Genomic DNA, 16,951 nt, shown 5'->3' with positions numbered 1-16,951 from the left:
GTGATGCCCGATATAGGGGGCTCACTGGGGCCCTCCACAAGCTTTTTCCAGGCGGCCAAACATATGGACCGTACCTTATCTGTATAAGGAGCAGGAATGGTGACCTGTTGAGGTCCTGTACTCCATTGATCTGCTGTCCCTGACGACATCCCTAAAGTCACTGGGATAGCAGGGTTGGCAGCTTGATTTCTTTATGCCTGAGCATGACACTCTTCCTTGAGAAAGGTACACCATTTGATATAGGTGTTACTGGAGAGCACTGCCTTACATAGCATCTTCCAGTCTTGGGTCATACAAGGTTGATGAGCCAGGCCCTGGAGAATAGTTTCTGCCCATGGGGAGTTCAGGCCATCCTCTGCCACTGCCTTTTTGAGCTCTTTTAAATCATTGGCCTCCCAGGGGTACCAGCCTGCTGGCCTATTCCCCCCGCTGGTTGACGTTTACAGGAAAGGCTTGAGTCAAGCCAATAAAGGGCAGCGAGGATCCCCAAGGGTCCCCGGGATAGGTTCTCCCTTTCCAAGGTGACCTCATTGTCTTTTCCACCCAAGGTGCTCTCGAAACTTCCTCAAATGGGGGAGGCAGGGAGGGGCACAGATCTCTCTCCTGGGCTCCCGGTCTCAGGGCATCAGAGGGGTCTCTATTCTCTTCCACCCCTTTATCATCCCCAAAAGGCTCCCATGGCCCACTGTTTGCTCTAGAGTCTTTATTCCCTACAGTCTCTTTTGCTATACTTTGGTCCGACATGACTCATTGCTCGTCAAACTTTTCCCATTGTTTTTCTGATTTTGAATTGGGGGTACCTGTATCAGCGATATGCTCCTCGCTCCGTGAAAAGCAGAGCTTGAGGGCCAAAATGGTCAGACAGAACCCTAAGGGGGGCTCCTCACCGTTTTGAACCTCTCGCTGCCTAGCAAGGGTTTTTACTCGATCCCAAGTGTCCCAAGAGAACAGATTGGCCAAAGCAACCCAGGGGGCTAACTGTACAATGGTTCCCCAGACCTTAATGGCCTGAGCATCAGAAATCTCAAGTCCCCTGCTTATGAGCATATATCTCAGTGCCCTGAGTGTGGGCTCATCAGATTTCCCAATATTATTTCCCATGCTGCCGAGAGAGAATAGAAAGAAAAGTCACTGAGGACAACCACCAAAAATCCTACCGGGAGTGGTGGCGGCCAGAAAGTTGGGCTTGTGGTATGCTTTTGAAACTGTTTATGTGCCTGCGTCGTTGCACGGAAGTTTTCTTGCTGGGGGCGGGCACCCTAGAGGTTTCTAGCCCGTTCCGTGACCCCATTATCCTGTCACGGGAGTCTTCAAGTGGCAGGCGCCCTAATGGCCTTTACGTGCCTGACCCGTGCCCACAGGGAAGATTCTAGGCCACGTCCTCAGTTAAGAATGATTAAAGGGGAGTTTCACCCAGTCGGGCTCTAGTTACTGAGGCTCACTTGTTGCAGGGCCTTCAAAGTCCGCCAGAGAGTGGCCCTAGCCAGGACTTATCAATTGCCTCCGCAACCGCTCGCCTGTTCACTGAAACTCCTGAAAAAGGAGTTAAGGACAGATCAGAAAAGAAGAAAGAAAATAAGTCAGGACCAGAGGGCCTCAAAGCAGAGGGGGGCCCACCTTGAAGTCCGGCTTATCTTGGGTGATACTCCTTTAAAGGGGAGCTCCACGCTGCGACCAGCCTAGGGTCCTTCGTCGCTCCTTCTTTCAGAGCCGCACGGTGACACCACCTCCATCCATCCGCTTCGCACCCCACGTTGGGTGCCAGTTTCTGCGGGGGGTGCTCCGCAGAAAGAGAGAGGCAGTGGAACTTCCCTCAGCAAAGCCGAGGGGTCCCGAGGAGAGGTGAGCCTGCTGTCCACCAACCCAGCCCCTCGGCGAGGGAGAGACAGTCAGACGCGACAGGGGTTCCATCTAAGCAGTTCCGCTTTATTGCCACAAACTCTTGGTTTATATAGGCAAGCAAGGGGGTTTTGCGAGGGACTTTCTACAGTTGCACCAGTCACGTTAAAGGTCAAATCATAATATGCCATAGTTGCACCAATCACATTAAAGGTCAAATCGTAATATGCCATAGTTGCACCAATCACGTTAAAGGTCAAGTCATCATGCACCTTCATTGTAACAGGAGTCTATCACGCGCTGTCCATGTGCACGGAAATCAAGAGAGCCAATCAAAAGTTTTGACAAACAACTTAGGCCGCGCCCTCATCTCTTCCACCAGGCGCCATCTTAGCTCTAAACCGCAAAGCTAGCCCTTCTTTTTCAAGGTTTCCCATTTAGGGCCCCACATCTTTGCTTTTGTACAGTGAAGACTGAGATTTTTTTTTTCCGTTTAGGTATAGAAGGTGAGTTTTTATTGTCAGATGAGAAATTTAATTCACGGAAGTTTAAATTTTCTCTGTGATAACATCTAAAGGACTCTGAAGTGAGTCAGAGACCCATGTTCCCCTTCCTTTTCTTTCACTAGCTCATTTTCTTATATTAATCAAGTCGTTCAACCTAGTTGGTTCCTAGTATACAGCCAAAGGTGAAGTTGGGTTTTTAGTTTCTGTGCTTTAGCTTTACAGAACTTGGAAGGACTAAAGAAGAGAAAGCCAGGGAGATACTGCTTGCATACATGTTTTAAAAGACCTACTGTAACCTGCAGATAAAGTCTAGGCTATCTAGTCAAGGCTATGGTTTTTCCTGTGGTCATATATGGATGTGAGAGTTGGACTGTGAAGAAGGCTAAGCGCCAAAGAATTGATGCTTTTGAACTGTGATGTTGGAGAAGACTCTTGAGAGTCCCTTGGACTGCAAGGAGATCCAACCAATCCATTCTGAAGGAGATCAGCCCTGGGATTTCTTTGGAAGGAATGATGCTGAAGCTGAAACTCCAGTACTTTGGCCACCTCATGGGAAGAGTTGACTCATTGGAAAAGACTCTGATGCTGGGAGGGACTGGGGGCAGGAGGAGAAGGGGACGACAGAGGATGAGATGGCTGATGGCATCACTGACTCGATGGACGTGCGTCTGAGTGAACTCCGGGAGTTGGTGATGGACAGGGAGGCCTGGCCTGCTGCAATTCATGGGGTCGCAAAGAGTTGGACACAGCTGAGCGATTGAACTGAACTGTAACCTGATCCATCAATTTTGTTTGGAATTCATATGAAATTTCACTTGACAGTAGAGTGCCCTGTTTACCCCGGAAATGATGATGGTGAAAAATGGCAGTTTGTAAAATTTAAATTGGCTCAACTAGATTATCCCCAAATCCTTTTCCAGTTCTGACATTGGCTGTTTGTGTTTCTTGCCCTCATTGCCAGCATAGTCTGAAGGACAGACAGGACTATTAATCAGAAGACCCACATTTTAACTCAGGTTATTGTGCTAATTATTTGAGCAAATAATAGCTTCTTTAGTTATTTGGACTAACTGTCCTTTACATAAACTATCTGTTTTGTAGTTTGTGGTTCCAGACTACTACAGACCCAGTTTATTTTGTGCTGGAGTTGTAAATATTGAATTGGAATATATATGCATATATATTTTTAATTTTAATTTTTACTTTATTTTGCTTTACAATACTGTATTGGTTTTGCCATACATTGACATGAATCAGCCACGGATGTACATGAGTTCCCAATCCTGAACCCTCCTCCCACCTCCCACCCCATATCATCTCTCTGGATCATCCCCATGCACAAGCCCCAAGCATCTTGTATCCTGTATCAAACATAGACTGGCGATTCATTTCCTACATGATAGTGTACATGTTTCAATGCCATTCTCCCAAATAATCCCACCCTCTCCCTCTCCCACAGAGTCCAAAAGTCCGTTCTTTACATCTATGTCTCTTTTGCTGTCTCGCATACAGGGTTATCATTACCGTCTTTCTAAATTCTATATATATGTGTTAGTATACTGTATTGATGTTTTTCTTTCTGGCTTACTTCACTCTGTATAATAGACTCCAGTTTCATCCACCTCATTAGAACTGATTCAAATGTATCCTTTTTAATGGCTGAGTAATACTCCATTGTGTATATGTACCACAGCTTTCTTATCCATTCATCTGCTGATGGAATGGATTTTTTAAACAAGAATAATTGGTAAACTAAGGGTCATCGTTAATGACGATATATGGCCTCTGTAGGCAAAACTGCTGCCTATAATCTTCAACCATTATTCAATCTTAAGTTACTCTAATAGAATATTAGTATAATTGATCTAAAATAGATTACTTAAAACAGTTTAAGTTCTACTTTTGGAATCCATTATGTGATTTTTTGTTTTTGTTTTTGAATGGAGCAGAAGTACTTTATTTTAAATACTGGGACTAAAAAGTAAAATCAAAGGTCAAAATTTTCCAGTGGAAACCAAGAGGTATAATCAAAATTAAATACAACCTTGAGCCAATTCAGAAAGCTCAGTAATCTTCAAAGTGATTTTCATACATTAATTACTCCTCATGGCATCCCAAGGATGAAAGAAATTTAATTCTCATATTCTAGTTACTGATAACCACAGGAAGAGTCTGCATGATTGAGATGAGCCATTTTAATAAGGCAGGTCGACAAATATTTCATCAAATATTAAGGATCTACCACATCAGCTATATATGAGGCACAAAGTATCCCACTGAGGCGGCCTACTTTAAAGCCTTTTTTTTTTTTTCTTTTTAAAGACTTTCTTTTTTAGAGGAGTTTTAGACTCCCAACAAAACTGTGAGAAGGTATGGGATTTGCCATATACTCTTCATCTCCACACATACATAGCCTTTCCCAGTTACTAACATCCCCCACTAGAGGAGTACATTTGGTACAACTGATAGACCTACATTAACTCAATAGTTTCCAGAGACCTTGTTTACATTAGGATTCATTCATGGTGTACACTGAATGGGTTTGCACAAATGTATAGTCACTTGTATCTACCATCACATTAGCATGAAGAGTAGTTTCACTGCTCTGAAAATCTGTGCTCTGTGTATTCATCCCTCCATCCCCACAACCCTTGGCAACTAGTGATCTTTTTACTGTTTCTTTTAATTTTGCCTTTATTAAGTGATGTTTTGGGAAAGCAGGTTTGTCTTTAAAATTATTGTTTGCTTAGGTATTTTATTAAAATAGTTTCTATTTCTAAAAACTAACTACACAAGCTAACCAGACAGGTAAAGGTAATCTAGAGATTCATAAAGTAGTTCATATGTGAATCACTCAAGGAGACATGTACTTATTAATATTTCAGTTCAAAAGACAAAACCAAATGTCTATATATTTTTAAAATAAATTTCTTATTAAAGGAAAAAAATATTTCAGTGTTCAAAATGCTCAGAGTCCAGGAATTATTTTTGAGGCTACTTGGTATATATTTCATAAGCTGACGTGTTTTTGTGAGTGCTGTGCAAATTGTTACAATGAACAGACTAGAAAAAATTATTTTAAATTACACATAAAATAGCTATTAGACATGAGTATTAGTGAGTTTTTCTTGTGAAGAGAATTGCTATCCCTGTTCCCTACCCCCACCATTAATCAAGAATCATTTTCTCCCAATAACGTTATGGCTGTGTGAAAATGCTGAAGAAATGGTAATCTAAGATAAGGCAATTCAGTAAGTCAATATGAACCTGTTGCTGAAGCAAAAGAAAACAAGGTATTGTCAGCAAATAGTGCTCTCATCACAGAAGTTCCATAAAGGCAGCTTTTATGCATTAGAGACAGAAGCAAAAGAAATATCAAAAAGAAAAAGGGAAAGAGTAGTAAACCCAAACTTCCTGAATTTCATAGTTATTTTCCAGGCTACCCTGGCACTTAGGAGTAGGAAATTTCCTTCTCCTTTGCCTAGCCCAGGGTTTCTCAACTGTTGATGTTAGAAATGGTTGATTCTTTGTTGCATGGGCTGTCCTATGCATTACAGGATATTTAGAATAGCTTCTACCTATTAGACCTAGTAACAACTCCCCTAACCCTACTCCTTCAGCTTGTAACAACCAAAAATGTCTCTCGACCCCCTAACTGCCAGTAGCACCCCTCAGATGTAGCAACCAAAAATGTTTCTAGACATTGGCTTCCCACCCGAACTCCCCCTGATGGAGCAGGGAAATCCCTACCAGTCAGAAAACTGAGAGTCCAGGACCACCCTCTTCTGTAGAATACTGGTTTATATGCCTAGCTGCACAGACCTTAACTTGTGGAGCAAAGAACCTGACCTGTATTTACTTGTGTTTCACATCTCCTACTGATGTATGTTCCAGGTTCCAAGTAACTGATTTATAGTGAACTTTTCTAAACCAGCTCATTTATAAATGAGGAAAGAATGTATTTGTCTATATTCTCATTTGAGATGTAGTTTGTGCTAGTAAAAGACTAAAAATGATACGCAGGAAGGATGTAGCTGTGACCTGTCGTGCATGTTTTACAGGTGAAGTTGTGCATCTCCTTTTTGCATTGGTGCTCTCTTTTTTTCCTTTCAGAATATCAGTTCATTCATGTTGGTGTCACAATGACTATTGCATTATGTATCTTTTCATTAAAAGGAGTAATGTTTAGCAGTTTAAATATTGGCATAAAAAGAGGGTGCATTTTGAATATTAAGTATTTTAAAACCAGGTAAATCTGATAGCATGGCTCAGGTGAGCAAAAATGTGAGTTCCAATAAAATGGCTCTAAATCTCAAAAGCTTCAGTGAAGATGGCCTGGGTCGGTTCTATTTTTATGAAAATTGCCACCAGTCTTTTAAAGAGCCTTGTCTAGGTCAGAAATAAAATGGTCCTGGTCTGGACTCTTCCTCTAGTGAGCTCTGTGAATTGGCAGAATCACCTCTCTGGGTTTAGAGATTTTCATGTCTGTCAAGTCTAGGGGGACAGACCAGATAGCTTTCCAGGAATGTACCAGCTCAAAATAGTGTCAGATGTTTTTTCAAATAGTCATGAACTATGAAATTAATTGGTTTTTTTTTGTTTGTTTTAAAGCTGTTACAGACTAATGAAACTAAAATAAAAGAAGATAATGTTATAAATTTCATCCAAAGAAACTGATCTATTAAATTGATCTGTGTGTTTTATGGAGAGCGTTGCTCATTAAATGCTAAAAATTACTAGCTCTAGACTATATGAAGTGATTTTTGTGGGCAACCAGTTTTTCCCCAACTACTCTGTGGGAGGAATATTTAAAAGTTAAAAAAGCAAGATTGTGCCTTTGATAAAAACTGAGAACCAAGCTATCAGAATCTATTTTATTTTTTGCTTCCTTTTTGTATAAAATGATTGTGAAGACATCAAATAATGAAAGAAATACCGTGGTTGGTCATCTCTATAAAATCATTTAATTGGCTCTGGCTAGTATAGTCTGAGAATCTTTTAAACGATAGAGACAATTTTTCAAATAGCAGTGCCATATTTATTATATAAATTTCTGGCTCACTCAGCAAATGTAGTGTCCTACCTTTAACACTGTATTTTACTGGTAAACTGTATAAATTTTTAGACCTAACCAATTCTACAGTTCTGGATGTGGAGAATAATAATATGCCATTCTAATTCCTGAAACAATTATTTCACCTGCTACAGCAGCAAATATATTTTCATTCTTTTCAGTTAATATGCAGAGCTTCACATGTTGTAAAAATAAATAGTTTCGTTTCAAATTTAGCTATAATATTTGAAAATAATCATTCAGAGAAGTGACCATATTAATAAAAAATAATTCTCTCCTGAATACTTTAATTTTCCTTACTGTATTTTAATTGCTTTACTAAATTATAAATGCTTATCTAATGCTTCTCGCCATTTTGAGGTTAATTATTAATGAAAGGGACATAGAGGATATAAAACTAATCTGGAAGTTTGTCTGTAAAATGTTGTTACTGTGTTAGTTATGCCAGATATATTGTCAGATTTCTTTATTCTCTTATTTAGGTGATGATAGTACCTTAAGGGTGATCATTAATTTTTGGCTCATGGTTTATTTCTTTTACATGCAGACTAAGACTTAAAGTAGCAGTGTCTGAATCAAAACTCAGATTTACTTTTGAAATATTAGGGCAAAGTCACAAAGTTTTCCAGAACTTCAGTATCCTATATATAAAATGGAAAAATGTTTCTTAAGAATACTGCAGATAATGCCTATTAATGAGGGATTTGTTCATGCCAAATATTAAATATCATTTCTAAATAATAGGATTTGGTCAGATTATCTTAGCATCTTTCTACTTGCATCAAGTAAAATTGCAATAGTTTGATCTGTAAAAATTAAAGAATAGAACTCAGTCTTTCATGTAACTCCATTTAGTGTTAGAGTCAAAGGAAAGCTATCCTTGGGGATGAAAAATTCAGTGATAAAGTAAGGAGGAGGAGGAAGTAATAGCATAAATTTCCTAAATCATGCAAATTATTGTGCTCAGATAATTCAGAGAGCCATATTTTTTTGTCTCTCTCCAAAAGGAACATACTTCATAGCTGCATTAATTTAAAACACTAAAATAACAGGGTGGCAGCACTCAGTAAGAAACCAGTGTGACTTTTGGCTACATTTCTGTTGCTGCTAAGTCCTTTTCAAATATTGTAATTAATTATACTCTTTCTGCTATTTATTTTGCTTGTCCTAATTTATCCATGCTATTCCGTGAGCTGCTGGTTCTATACCCTTAGTAAGAAAGAAGATGAGAAGAAAATAGTTTGTGTCTTATTGTGGTGATTGCTGTGTCTCACATGCTTTCTTTATATGTAAATTATATTTCTCTCTTCATTCCAATCTATTATTTTTTCCTGTCTCTAGATATAAGGTTCTTAATGATGTTGGACCTTTCATCAGATGAGGACTACCAGCTGGCTCCTCAATCCCTTTTCCATATCTTGCCAAGACCCCCTTCCATGATAAATGCCCAGAAGCCCAAATATTCAATTAAAATTGTATTATAATGTTGCTTTTCTATGTTTTCACCACATCATGTCATGTCACTTGGGGAGATAACCATAATATTATGTGGAAATAGTTTCCTTTTCTAGATTAAATTTGATTCTCATGTTCAGTTCAGTTCAGTTCAGTCGCTCAGTCGTGTCTGACTTTGTGACCCCCCTCGCAGCACACCAGGCCTTACCACTATAAATTTCATTCTTCTATTAACAACAACCAAAAGTTTTTACAGTGTCCTTGCCTTCTTTTTCCTCTTTTTCTACTGTCCTCTATTATAAAAGTTGACAAATTGATATCCCAGGGCAGCTTAATAGGGTATAGCAAAATGGAAACTGTGAAATGTATTTAATGTAGGAAACATGGAACTGTTTTGAACATATTAAATCACTACTCTTTGCAAACAGGAGGAAGAAGGCACCTATGACCAAACTCTTGAATTCCGTAGAGGAGGTGACGGCCAGCCAAGACGATCCACTCGACCAACTCAGCAGTTCTACCAGCCTCCCCGGGCTCGGAACTAATGCAACAAGGTACATTTGACATTGTGAGAAGCTTTCCAAGTACAGAAAGATGCTATTCGTGTTAAATATATAAGCACAGTTATTAATATTTCATGATAACATAGAGGCATACTTCATTTTATTGTGCTTCTCCTGATTACACTTCACAGATATTTGCATTTTTTTACAAATTGAAAGTTTCTGGCAACACAGTGTCAGGGAAGTCTGTCAGTGCCATTTTTTCTAACAGCATTTGCTCCCTTTCTTTATTTGTGTCACATTTTGGTAATCCTTACAATATTTCAAACTTAATCATTATTATATTTGTTATGGTGATTTATGATCAGTCGTCTTTGATGCTAGTATTGCGAAATGGTTATGACTCACTGAAGGTTCAGGTGATGGTTAACATTTTTTAGCAATAAAGTACTTTTAATTAAGGTGTGTACATTGGTTCTTGGACATAATGCTATTGCACACTCATTAGACAGCAGTTTAGTCTGAATAAAATTTTTACATGCACTGGAAAACCAAAAACTTAGTGTGACTTGCTTTGTTACAATATTCACTTTATTGTGGTGGTCTGGAACCGATAATACTGTAGTTACAAACTACTTTTCCTCCAGACCTTTCCCCACAGATGCTATCCTTAATCCCCTTTTTTCTCTATACCAACTCTTTCCTATTGGAGGTGATGACAATCAGTGAAATAACTATAAGTTTGAAAGTAGGAAAAAGATAAAAGAAAACAAAGGACCAGATACTTATCAACCTAGATAACTGAGTTTATTTTTTGTTGTTTGATTAATTTCCATCCCTTTTAAGAAAGAGGAAGTGTTTCATATATATCTTCAGAAATTCAGTGAAGACAGCCTTACTGCTTATTGAGATGTAATTTAGGAGCCGTATGCTATCGATCCAGATTCTTTCATCCTAGAGTTTCAGAAAGAAGGTTACTAAAATCATCTTCACTAAGAAGGAAGATGTAACAAAAAAATCAGCAAATTATGGGATCAATCTAAGGCATTTCATTTTGATGAACAGAGACCTTGTTTCTTAGTACGTTCTTAGAAAGAAATACTTGTGCTGTCTTTAGTAACATTTCCATTTTTTCCTTATGCCAGAACTCTTGCATATTTCTTTTAATACATAGAGTTTTCACATTACAGCTTTTGCTATATATCACATAAACACTCTTTTAGACTTTATATCTTTTTTCTTAGTCTCTTCTCAGTAGAAAGACTACTGAGAATTTTTAAGAAATTGTTCCCAATTCCTTATTTCAGCTGTTCATTCCGACAAAGCTGCTATCTACATTGTGTGTGTCCCCTACTCAGTGACTCTCTCAGTTCCTCACAGCAGCCAGGACTGTTTAGCACTGGAAATGCAGCTAGCCTGAATTGAGGTGTGCTATAAATAAAGAATGAATACCATATTTCAAAGACTTAGTTTGAAAAACACTCAGTAACTTGTATTGATTGTATGTCAAAATGATAATATTTTAATAAATTGAGCTAAATAAAAAGTTACAATCAATTTTACCTATTTAATTTTACTTTTTAATGTGACTACTAGAAAATTAAAAATCACCTATGTCTCACGTTATATTTCTGGACACTGTTGTTCCAAGATCTTCTCCAGCTTCCCAAAGCTCTTTCATTGGTTCAAAATTAGTTGTGTCATCCTAAGTGAAGAAATATTTTCTTATATTTTCTAGCCCTTTTCTCCTTATGTAAATAGTTTGCCTGGATCAAAAGCCTAATGCTGTTTGACTTCTGATTTACCCAGTGAGCCAGGATAGCACCTTTTCCCTTTTATTATTGGTTTTTCTTTGCGCTTATTACAAGACTGTCAAGTGACAGATATGCTCATGGTATCACAGAAGAGCTAATTCTTGACTTTGGGCATTTTTCTGTAGCATGCAAGAACTGACCAAAGCAGAATCAAAGTACACGTAAGGACATCAGCAACATTACATTGTGCGCAGTCAAGCATCCACTTTTAACATAAGCTCAGTGTGCTTATAATTAAATCTTATTTAAGGTAAATGAAAACTGAGACTTCCCTGTTAGCTTTCCAGTGTCTTCTGAACTGTTTAAAACAGGTTTTAAAAGGCACCCAAAGGTTTTCAACCCCCCGATTACTGTAGGACAGGAGATTCAGGACTCTAGGACGCGAAGAGTCAGACACAACTGAGCGACTACCCTTTCACTTTTCAATTTCATGCATTGGAGAGGGAAATGGCAACCCACTCCAGTATTCTTGCCTGGAGAATCCCAGGGATAGGGGAGCCTGGTGGGCTGTCATCTATGGGGTCACACAGAGTTGGACACGACTGAAATGACTTAGCAGCAGCAGCAGCAGCAGGACACTGAGAAAGCCAGGCTGAGTAGAGAGAAGATGTGAGATGAGGAAGGGTGCAGCCGATGGTAGAACTCATAAGTCCTCTGGGCCCTTCTTTAGTGTCTTTCATGTTTTCTACATTCGGTTCAGTTCAGTTCAGTCACTCAGTCATGTCCAACTCTTTGCGACCCCATGGACTACAGCCCGCCAAACTTGCCTGTCCATCACCATCTCCTGAAGTTTACTCAAACTCATGTTCATTGAGTCGGTGATGCCATCCAGCCATCTCATCCTCTGTTGTCCTTCTCCTCCTGGCATCAGTCTTTGCTAGCATCAGGGTCTTCTCAAATGAGTCAGCTCTTCACATCAGGTGGCCAGATTACTGGAGTTTCAGCTTCAGCATCAGTCCTTCCAGTGAATATTCAGGACTGATCTCCTTTAGGATGGACTGGTTGGATCTTCATGCAGTCCAAGGGACTCTCAAGAGTCTTCTCCAACACCACAGGTCAAAAGCATTAATTCTTCAGCTCTCCGCTTTCTTTATAGTCCAACTGTCACATTCATACATGATCACTGGAGAAACCATAGCTTTGACTCGACGGACCTTTGTTGGCAAAATAATGTCTCTGCTTTTTAATATGATAAGTTGGTCATAACTTTCCTTCTAAGGAGTGAGCATCTTTTAATTTCATGGCTGCAGTCACCATCTACAGTGATTTTGGAGGCCCCCCCCAAAATAAAGTCTATAACTGTTACCACTGTTTCCCCATCTATTTTCTATGAAGTGATGGGACCAGATGCCATGATCTGGTTTTCTGAATGTTGAGCTTTAAGCCAACTTTTTCACTCTCCTCTTTCATTTTCATCAAGAGGCTCTTTAGTTCTTCTTCACTTTCTGCCATAAGGGTCATGTAATCTGCATATTTGAGGTTACTGATATTTCTCCCAGCAATCTTGATTCCAGCTTGTGCTTCTTCCAGCCCAGTGTTTCTCATGATGTAGTCTGCATGTAAGTTAAATAAGCAGGGTGACAATATACAGCCTTGATGTACTTCTTTTCCTATTTGGAACCAGTCTGTCGTTCCATGTCCAGTTCTAACTGTTGCTTCCTGACCTGCGTACAGGTTTCTCAAGAGGCAGGTCAGGTGGTCTGGTATCCCTATCTCTTTAAGAATTTTCCAGAATTTGTTGTGGTTCACACAGTCAAAGGCTTTGACATAGTCAATAAAGCAGAAGTAGATGTTTTTCTGGAACTCTCTTGCTTTTTTGATGATCCAACGGTTGTTGGCAATTTGATCTCTGGTTCCTCTGCCTTTTCTAAATCTGGCTTTAACATCTGGAATTTCACAGTCCACATATTGCTGAAGCCTGGCTTGGAGAATTTTGAGCATTACTTTTTTTTTTTAAGGGAAAAGACAGATATATGTATACCCATTTTCATAGCATTATTTACAATAGCCAAAAGTTAGAAGCAACCTAAATGTCAATGAATGAATGAATAAACAAAATATTGTATATACACACAATGGAGTGTTTTTCAGCCCTAAGTGTTAACCGCTCAGTCGTGTCCAACTCTTTGCAATCCCATGGGCTGTAGCCTGCCACACTCCTCTGTCCATGGAATTCTCCAGGCAAAAATACTGGAGTGGGTTGCCATTCCTTTTTCCAGGGGATCTTCCAATTCAGAGATCAAACCTGCATCTCATGCATTGCTAGCGAATTCTTCAACTTTAAAAACGAAGGCAATTCTGACATGTGCTACACAATGGATTAAACTTGAAGATGTTATGCCAAGTGAAATAAGTCAGTTACAAAAGGAGAAATCACGTACACTTCCACATACGTGAAGTACCCAGAGTCCAGTTCAATTGCTCAGTCGTGTCCGACTCTTTGTAACCCCATGGACTACAGCACGCCAGGCCTCCCAGTCCTTCACCAACTCCCAGAGCTTACTCAAACTCATGTTCATTGAATTGGGGATGCCATCCAACCATCTCATTCTGTCATCCCATTCTCCTCCCACTGTCAATCTTTCCCAGCATCAGGGTCATTTCCAGTGAGTCAGTTCTTCGCATCAGGTGGACAAAGTAATTGGAATCTCAGCTTCAGCATCAGTCCTTCCCATGAACACTCAGGACTGATCTCCTTTAGGATGGACTGGTCGGATCTCCTTGCAGTCCAAGGGACTCTCAAAAGTCTTCTCCAACACCACAGTTCAAAAGCATCAATTCTTTGGCACTCAGCCTTCTTTATAGTCCAACTCTCACATGACTACTGGAAAAACCAAAGCTTACTAGATGGACCTTTGTTGGTAAAGTAATGTCTCTGCTTTTTAATATGCTGTCTAGGTTTGTCATAACTTTCCTTCCATGGAGCAAGTGCTTTTAATTTCCTGGCTGCAGTCACCATCTGCAGTGATTTTGGAGCCTAAACAAATAAATTCTGTCACTGTTTCTCCATCTATTTGACATGAAGTGATGGGACCAGATGCCATAATTTTAGTTTTCTGAATGTTGAACTTTAAGCCAACTTTTTCACTCTCCTCTTTCACTTTCATCAAGAGGCTTTTTAGTTCCTCTTCACTTTCTGCCATAAGGGTGGTGTCATCTGCATATCTGAGGTTATTGATATTTCTCCTGGCAATCTTGATTCCAGCTTGTGCTTCATTCAGCCCAGCATTTCTCATGATGTATTCTGCATATAACTAAAATAAGCAAGGTGACAATATACAGCCTTGACATACTCCTTTCCCAATCTGAATCAGTCTGTTGTTCTTTGTGCAGTTATAACTGTTGCTTCTTGACCTGCATACAGATTTCAGGAGGCAGGTCAGGTGGTCTGGTATTCCCATCACGTCCATCTTTGATCTGGTCCACGTTTTCTCCCATAAACCTTCATCTCTCTCCATCCTTAAGTCTCACTTTATTCTCCAGAAACACCAACTCCTTATACTTCTTTTCATAAACCATGATTTTTCTTCAGTCACAATATTCCTTCAGCCTGTTGTTTTTCAGTCACTAAGTTGTGTCCAACTTTTTTCAACCCCATGGACTGCAGCAGGCCAGGCTTCCCTAGCCTTCACTGTCTCCCAGAGTTTGCTCACATTCATGTCCGTTAAGTGGATGATGCCATCCAATCATCTCATCCTCTGCCACCCTATTCTCCTTTTGCCTTCAATCTTTCCCAACATCAGGGTCCTTCAGCCGAGAAGGTCCTATATCTACACCCTCACTTTTTCTAGCTGTTTCTTCCTCAGCCTTTAAGATTCAGTAAGTGTCTCACTATCAGAAGAATTCTTCTCTGGCCCAATCCTACATTTGGAAGTTGCTATCTACAGATCTAGAGAGTTGACATGACCTCCTGAGCATTACTTTACTAATGTGTGAGATGAGTGCAATTGTGAGGTAGTTTGAGCATTCTTTGGCATTGCCTTTCTTTGGGATTGGAATGAAAACTGACCTTTTCCATTACCTGTTCCTAATGTTTTCTACATTAGGGCTGCGTCAAAAATTTCCTTTGAAAAAGAGTACACTGCTTAAAAGTAAAATATGAATGGTAGCCCTGGGGTAATCATAGCTTATTTGTATCAGAGTGTACAATGCAGGCTGTTCCTAGTCAACTAAAACATTACAATCTTCATGGTTCTCTATGTACCCTGAGTTAAAACTCCCATCTTTCCCAGATGTTTGTTTTGGATTGTACTGTTGACATGGAAAATCCTCACAGTAAGAAAATTAATTTTGACAGAGAACAATCCCATAATGTTATCAGTAAAAACACCTCACTGCAAAATGTATCCTAAAAATTAATTAATTAAGCACGACACATGTGATCTTAGTTGAAAAACTTTATTTATTCATTTTTTAAAATTTATTTTTCTTTATTGAAGGATGATTACTTTACAGAATTTTGTTGTTTTCTGTCAAACCGCAACAGTATACATATATCCCCTCCCTTTTGAAGCTCTCTCCCATCTCCCCCCCGCCACCCCACCTCTTAGATTAATACAGAGCCCCTGTTTGAGTTTCCTGAGCCATCCAGCAAATTCCCATTGGTTATCTATTTTATATATGGTAATATAAGTTTCCATGTTGCACTTAATTCAGACATTTGTTACAGAAGATTATGAAGTAGAATTAAATATACTCTCTTTGAATGGGAAGTTCAGTAACAAGGATTATACTTTTTGCTTTTGTCACACAACTGAATATATTATTTTCTTCTTCAGTGAAAAGATACTTTATTATTTCCTCATTCCTAGTTTCCATTTCACTTAATCATTTAAAAACAAGGTATATATTGTATCTAACCATTTGACTTGACTTCCAGCAAATATAAACATGAACTTTTTATCACTTTTTTTTTAAGTTCATGGTTGTCTTTCTTTTTATGTTTTGAGTACTTTGCTAGATGATGAATACCATAGTAGCTCCTTAGTAAGTGTTTTTTTAAGTCAGTATATTTTGATAAAGTTGTTTATGTGTAATTTACATATTCTTTGATTGTCCTAAGGAGTTTTTTACAAGTCTCCTACACCAACCCCCAACCCCTACACATTCATATACTTCCCCAGAGGTTCAAAGGGAGTTGGATTCTGCTTGAGTCTGGTACTAAGACAATATCAGTGATTAGCAAAACCAAGGGATACCTGGGAGTTAGGACTCAGTGAGAGGAGCAGGTCTCAAGAGAGCACATGGGAAATAGGCCTAGGTCTGAGAAAAAGTGGTGGCAAGTTAGATCCAAGCCCTGAGGGAGGAGAGGGCCCAAACCTGGATTATCTGGACTTGTCATTATTACAGACAACTTAGAAGTAAGAGCAGTTGTGGATAGGGTGTCCATAGTTCTTTAACCAGTGAAAGGGACCAAACTATGTGCCTTTGAAAAGGTTTCTGGCATGATTGGTGTCCTAGAAATTAGATACCAGTTAGTAGCGGCAGGATTTAGAGAGTTTTTTGTTTTTGTTTTAAGTAAAGTTGATTTAGTTTTCTTTCACAATACTTTGGCCACCTGATGTGAGGAACTGACTCGTTTGAAAAGACCCTGATGCTGGGAAAGATTGAAGCTGGGAGAAGAAAGGGATGACAAAGGATGAGATGGTTGGATGGCACCACCGACTCTATGGACATGAGTTTGAGTAAACTCCAGGAGTTGGCGATGGACAGGGAGGCCTGGCATGCTATAGTCCATGGGGTCACAAAGACTCAGACACA

At 39.4% G+C, this 16,951-nt stretch overlaps 1 protein-coding gene across 1 annotated transcript in view; it reads left to right on the top strand.

Moving 5' to 3' along the window:
- The window catches only part of TDRD3 (tudor domain containing 3), a 134,798-nt gene that overhangs the window by 114,207 nt on the left and 3,640 nt on the right, over positions 1-16,951 (top strand). Inside the window, exon 10 of the mRNA XM_068984494.1 lies at positions 9,303-9,428. Within this exon, the coding sequence (XP_068840595.1) occupies positions 9,303-9,419 (117 nt within the window). The 3' untranslated portion in view covers positions 9,420-9,428. The remainder of the gene's footprint in view (positions 1-9,302; positions 9,429-16,951) is intronic.

Source organism: Capricornis sumatraensis, chromosome 12, assembly GCF_032405125.1.
Source record: "Capricornis sumatraensis isolate serow.1 chromosome 12, serow.2, whole genome shotgun sequence".
NCBI lineage: Eukaryota > Metazoa > Chordata > Mammalia > Artiodactyla > Bovidae > Capricornis > Capricornis sumatraensis.
The sequence above is the reverse complement of the archived record's forward strand: the minus strand, read 5'-3'. Positions and strand labels throughout refer to the sequence as shown.